The sequence below is a fragment of a genome, unplaced genomic scaffold (assembly GCF_019419815.1).
Source record: "Pyrus x bretschneideri cultivar Hongxiangsu unplaced genomic scaffold, Pyrus_bretschneideri_v1 Contig35, whole genome shotgun sequence".
Classification (NCBI taxonomy): Eukaryota; Viridiplantae; Streptophyta; class Magnoliopsida; order Rosales; family Rosaceae; genus Pyrus; species Pyrus x bretschneideri.
Window position 1 is genome coordinate 4,401,862 of NW_025999668.1, and position 6,829 is coordinate 4,408,690.

Sequence of the window (6,829 nt, forward strand, 5' to 3'; positions counted from 1 at the left end):
TGGTTTGTGGAAGCCCTAAAGTGTATTATCACTAACGGGAGAATTGAAAGTAAGTTTCAATTCACAATCGATTTGAAAGAGTTTGAATCGCCCACTGCCTCGCTAAAAGGAACCTAATGGATCGTACACCGTGTAAGGTAGAGATTGAAGATTCAACGGAGATGAGTAAGAATAATTAAATGGTTTAATTGTTTATGGCAAGGATTAATTAATATGATTATTAATCAAATGAATAAGTTCGTTAAAAGACCTCGGGATAGTTTTGGACCTTAAGGCCCAATGGGCTTCGAACGTCAAGTCCAGTGACTTAAGTTGTATGACAACTTAATGAATAATGATTCACAAAGGCCCAAATAGCCCAATAAATCCCATATGGCCGGCCATTTAGAGGAGGGTAGTGAACTTGGCTTAATTGCAAGTTTGCCACTCCATTGTGAGGTGGTATAAAGACATCTTTATAGCCATTTCATCCTAAAGGTTTTCTTAGGAGTAAAGATGAGAACACAAACCTCTCTTTGCTCTCAAAGAGGCCAGCCATCCTTGAGGAAAACATCTAGCAATCTTACTTCCTCAAGGTCACTCATTTCTTCTACAACATGCCTTGGTGTGGAGACTTTGAGGTTCTCAATTTTGGGAACTTGGAGAAACCTTTTCATCCATCCAAATCCATGGATCTAAGATGCAAGGAATGAAGACCCTCTCTTTGGGTGATTAGCCTTTGCTTATGCAAAGAGGAATCTACAAAGGTATTGATTTCTCAACTCACTTTGTTTTGAGTTGAGTCTTGGTTTACCTATCTACTAGGCTTTGAAGTTCATGGGTTAAGTTTTGTTTTTGAGTGCATATAAACATGATTCCGCCTTTTAATTGTTAATTGCATGTTGTTGATGTTGCTTAAATGAACTTGTTTTTCACAAATATTCCTTCAGGATCCTCTATGCCTTATATGTATATTCACATCTCTACTTAGCACGAGGGTTTTTGGGAACTCACTGGCTTCGGGTTCCATCGGAACTCCGAAATTAAGCGAGTTGGGGGCAAGAGCATTCCCATGATGGGTGACGCACTGGGAAGTTCTCGTGTGAGTTCCCAGAAACAAAACTGTGAGGACGTGGTTGGGGCCCAAATGGGACAATATCATGCTACGGTGGAGTTGAGCCCGGGTTGTGGTGGGGGCCCAGGCGGGGATGTGACACTATGACTATTATATTTTATAGTAAGTTTTTTAGTAGTTTAAAAAAATTAAAATCATCAAACTAACTATTTTTTTTCTTTAAGTGTTGAAATGGGTTACTCGAGTGTCACTCTCGTGTAAACCTATTAAGGACCCCTTATTAACAGGTTCTTATCGTGTGATCCGATAACGACCCAATTAGCTCTTGTGTTGACCCGAAACCCATTATTTTCGTATAATGTGTCGTGTAAAAAATTGCTAGGTCTAATTGAACCCTTCTTAAAATTAAAAAGGAGAAATAGTTGAATGTATGAAATTAGAATTCCAGATTATGCAATGATGATTCAAAGGAATTGGGTGGCATTAGATTGGATTTGAAATTACAATTGATCATATTGCATGATCTTTGTTTATGCGGATTGGGGCGTTGCGGACAACTTGTATACTCGTAAAACCGTAACATGCTTCTACTTTGAGCACCACGAGACCATGGCAGCAAACCGGCTTAACAGAATCAGAACGATGAATTGCTGTTGTGGTAGCAAACTTTTGCTATGTTCGGTCTTGACAAAATTATACCTACCTACAAAACAAACAAACACTTTTGATCAACGTGCCTATGAAGTTCGGGGGGTTGGCTAAGTCAGTTTCTTTGAAAAATGTGAGTGTTTTGGTCTTAATTGTGTAGTGAAAACTTACCATAAATTGGTGGAGATGATGTATATATAGGAAGCTGGGTGTAGAGTTTTGCCGTACACATGGCAGTTTCCCATTAACCAAGGTGAGTGCTCCGTAGGATGAACAAGGAAAGGATAATCCCAAAGATATTAATTATGAGATAATATCTTGGAATGATGTTGGTAGCATCCTTGATGATTGTGATGAGGATTCCTTGAATCATCTCCAAAGAGGATGTCAAATCTTAAATAGAATGTCAGGTAATCAAATTTTAAAGTAGGAATAAGCACCAACCGATATATCAATCCTATGTGAATTGAGATATGAATTTAATATGTCAAATTTGACATTTGAAAAAAATGTGCTGTAAAATAATTTAATAAGACTTAACAGTGTCAATGCTTTGTTAAATATAAGAATACGTGTGGAAAATTGGATAGAAGACACGAATGGGGACATGCATTCGGAGACAGCAGAACTGCCACCTTGACTTTTGAGCCTTTTAAAGATTCCCCAGTAGTATTAAAATTTCAGAGTCTTTTGTGAAAGCAACGATATATTTCATAAGCCAAAGGGATACAACGGGTAAGCTGGTCTGGGAATACCAACACCGAAGCTCAATGAAGTACGAGCTCCTAGCATATGTAGAACATCGAACTAGTTTAGTATAGCTATCTTTCAGCTTTGAACTGCCCACCTGCATCTAAGTCGAAGGTCTGCTACCTAAGCTGTTGAATATGGGGAAAGTAGTAGAAGAACACATTGAAGCTCGTGTCAAACAACTCCTATCTCGTATGACTTTGAAAGAAAAGGTTGGCCAGATGACCCAAATTGAGCGCCAGGTCGCCACTCCAGCTGCCATTAGAGACCACTCCATAGGTATATATCTCTCTCTCTCTCTCTCTCTCTGTTTCTTTCGATTTTTTTTCATGTAGTAATTGATGGAGGACTTTTATGTTATGGCGTTGGCAGGGAGTATATTCAGTGGTCTGGGCAACGTGCCCTGTGAAAAGGCTTTGCCGTCAGAGTGGGCGGATATGGTGGATGAGCTTCAGAGGTCTGCGCTAACGTCGCGGCTTGGGATTCCCCTCATATATGGGACTGATGCGGTTCATGGCAACGGTAATTCTTATGGTGCTACTATATTCCCTCACAACGTTGGCCTTGGCGCCACCAGGTACTTACTATGTCATTCGTTTTTGTTTTAAATTTGTACGTGGTGCTACTGATCCCCTCATGTTATAACCCGAGTTTATTGTAACAAACGGATTATCATACCCACAAAATATTTTTCACTAAAAGGATGTGTCAAAATTAATTGAATTTGTACTCTTGAAAATGTGAATTCCGTACTTAAAGAAAACAAATTAAAGTTATCAATCTCTTCCTTTTCTTTTTAAGAAAATATTTTCTTTGTAGTGATTATAGTTTGATTTAAATTACTGAATTGTAGACTCAGAATCATTTTTTGGTGAAACAAAACGAAAAGAGATGAGTCTTTGGTAGTCTTCCTCCTCCATCAATTTCCTCTCGTTTAACTTTTGAATTGTGTTATAGAGATGCAGATTTGGCACGAAGGATTGGTGTGGCAACTGCTCTTGAAACCAGGGCTTGTGGTTTTCACTATACTTTCGCTCCCTGTGTGGCTGTAAGTCATTATGGATTATGTACTAATTACGTTTATCTGTTTTTCTATTTAGGATGTGGTTTATCAAATTGTGAACTTACTGTCAATTTGCAACAGATAAGTACTTACTCAGGCTTTGTTAAAAGAAAAAAAAAGTACTTACTCAAGGCTCCATTTGGTTCTTAGAAGTTGGATTTTAATTTTCAAATATATATGAATTTTGAAATTGAGCATTTTAAGATATAGGTTTCTTAGGCAAAATGGTCATTAAAATTTGCATAACTTCTCACTTTGGTTCATGAGATTTGAAATCAATATAAGTGGTCTCTAAGATTGTCCACCATCAATCATTTTGGTCCTTGGTGAAAAATTATGTTAAATAAGGATCAAAATGACAAAATTACCCTCAATTTAATAAATAATAGGCCAAAATGATTTGAGCAAAATCGAGGGTATTTTTGTCATTTTATTCTTATTTTATGGAAATTTTTAGCGGAATGACCAAAATGATTAATTGTGGACAAACTCAGGACCAATTCTATCTATTTCAAATCTCAAGGACTAAAGTGAGAAGTTATGCAAATCTCAGGACCATTTTGGCTAAAAACCCTAAGATATATTATACCAAATAATGAGGCATGAATTTGATGGCTTTATGAAGAAATTCAGTTGAACGGATTCCGAGAGTTTTGATAGGTAGGCAAGGATCCGAGATGGGGAAGATGCTACGAGAGTTACAGTGAAGATACTGAAATTGTAAGCAAGATGACGTCTATTGTTTCAGGCTTGCAGGGGCAACCTCCCCAAGGACATCCGAAGGGCTACCCTTTTATGGCGGGAAGGTAGAGAGGAGTTATATCAGTCAATAGTTTTTTATTCATGCTTCTTTTTCATGAAACATTTAGCGTTTTGTCTGAGTTTGATAAGTTACACACTTGTACGTTTTAAATCATCTTTGTTCCAAAGAATAAGGAAAAAACATTGAATTGTTTGAGGTTCATTTCTTCACTCTGACACTCACTCTTATGCCTACCATAATCTTAAACATTATTAACTTTTTCCTAATTCGTTTTATATTTCAGCAACAACACTATTGCATCTGCCAAGCATTTTGTTGGAGAAGGGGGCACAGACAAAGGTGTAAATGAGGGGAATGCTGTATTATCTTATGACGATTTAGAGAGGATTCATATGAAACCTTATCTGGACTGTATTTCTCAAGGAGTTTGTACTATTATGGCTTCCTATAACAGCTGGAATGGAGATAGAGTACATGGTCACCGTTTTCTCCTTACAGAAATCTTGAAAGATAAGATAGGTTTTAAGGTGGGTAACCATATGATCTACATAGTTTGTTGTTGGCAAGGTAGGCTAAACACTGAAGACCTACCCATACTCAACAATATTTAGTCTTGTTTTGACTAGTTCTCTTTCGTCTCAAAGTTTAATGGGACCGTTATTAAATGTAACATTGACGTCTACTGTTGCTGCAGGGAATTTTGATTTCTGACTGGGAAGGAATTGACCAACTTTGCGAACCTGAAGGTTCAGACTATCGTTTATGCATTTCCTTAGCCATTAATGCAGGAATAGACATGGTATAAACACTCCAAGCTTATAGGCCTAAACAATTTTTCACTTTCCTTGATCTTTACATTGTCTGATTGGGAAGGTATGTGTGCAGGTCATGGTGCCTTTCAGATATGAAAAATTCATCGAGGAATTAATATATCTTGTGGAATCCAGGGAGGTACCAATGTCTAGGATAGATGATGCTGTTGCAAGAATACTGAGAGTGAAGTTTGTTGCTGGTGTTTTCGAACATCCCTTTGCTGATAAATCTTTACAGGACGTAGTTGGTTGCAAGGTAATCTTCTGGGCTCAGCATGTCTTACATTCTCCTTTTTGAAAATTCACATGCTTTGCTTGTTATCATTTGAAAGTGCATGATCAGTAAACATCTGACAAAACTAGTTCGAATCAAGTTAGTACTAGTGAATTAGTTTTGCTTCAAAGATTCTTGTGTGCAGCTGCACAGAGATCTAGCACGTGAAGCAGTTCGCAGGTCATTGGTTCTATTGAAGAATGGAAAGGACCCAATGAAACCTTTTCTTCCATTAGACAGAAATGCTAAAAGAATACTTGTTGCTGGAACTCATGCCGATGATCTTGGAAATCAATGTGGAGGATGGACGGCTACAAAATATGGTAGCAGCGGCCAGATAACAATCGGTATGGAATCATGTCGCCATATCCATTTATTTATTTATTTATTTTATAATTGAGAGACTAACTGTGATCAGTGTGACTTAAAAGTCTAGGATTTCGCTTTTTAAAAAGTTTAAATTCTCAAGTTTCGAACCCAGAATTGTTCAAAGGCTTCAACCATTACTACAGGCTACATAGAAGTTGTGTTTTCTTGCGCTTGAAGAATTCTGGCTTTTACTACTTTTAACGGATAGTATAATCTTGGCCTTAAATTGATAGATTGTAAATCAACATTGTTACATCCCCTCATTGCCTTTATTACCCTAATTTATTAGCACATGTACATGTTTAGGGACAACCATCTTGGAAGCTATTAAGATGGCAGTTGGAGATGATACAGAAATAATTTACGAGAAATATTCGTCAGCAGACACCCTAGCACGTCAAGATATCTCTTTTGCGATTGTGGTCGTTGGTGAAGCTCCGTATGCAGAATGCAGGGGTTATAGTTCAGAGCTTGTGATCCCGTTCAATGGAACTGATGTCATAAGCTCGATTGCTGACAGAATTCCCGTCTTGGCGATTCTAATTTCTGGAAGACCCCTAGTTTTAGAGCCCTGGCTCTTGGAAAAGATGGATGCTCTTGTTGCTGCTTGGCTCCCTGGTACTGAAGGAGAGGGAATTGCAGATGCAATCTTTGGAGATTTTGACTTCGAGGGTAGACTCCCGGTGACATGGTTTAAAAGGGTTGAACAACTGCCTATGCATGCTGCAGACCCTTTATATCCTCTTGGCTTTGGGATGGCATACAATAAGGTGTAAGCTTTGCACCAAAGAATTTGAAGATAATGTTGTTTTATTGTTTGAATCTGAGTTTATTGCACCGGTTTTTGCGTAACATTTATTCATGAATGCACCCTCTTTTATGCCAATGTCTTCGTACCACCGAGGAAATTTTTGCTTGGACCGTTATGCGGTTAGACTTGTAGGGCAATCCAATCAAAAGATGTCATGTTGATCTAATAGTGAGATTGATCTGATATCCTGCTGACTTGGCATCTCAGCTTCATGCAAGTTTTATATTTGTTGAGAGCAAACGGTCACGATGAAATGAGATACTTTTTAATTTACCTTCTTTCTTT

General features: G+C 38.0%; 1 protein-coding gene across 1 annotated transcript; it reads left to right on the top strand.

The window, feature by feature from the left end:
• The first annotated feature begins 2,395 nt into the window (after positions 1-2,395).
• LOC103935302 (beta-glucosidase BoGH3B-like) lies at positions 2,396-6,619 on the top strand. Its single transcript, XM_048591677.1, has 9 exons — positions 2,396-2,731; positions 2,825-3,029; positions 3,410-3,500; positions 4,176-4,321; positions 4,562-4,805; positions 4,973-5,077; positions 5,164-5,346; positions 5,510-5,711; positions 6,040-6,619. Exons 1-9 carry the CDS (start codon positions 2,590-2,592, stop codon positions 6,507-6,509), a joined length of 1,788 nt encoding a protein of 595 aa, XP_048447634.1. The 5' UTR covers positions 2,396-2,589; the 3' UTR covers positions 6,510-6,619.
• Positions 6,620-6,829: the final 210 nt, after the last annotated feature.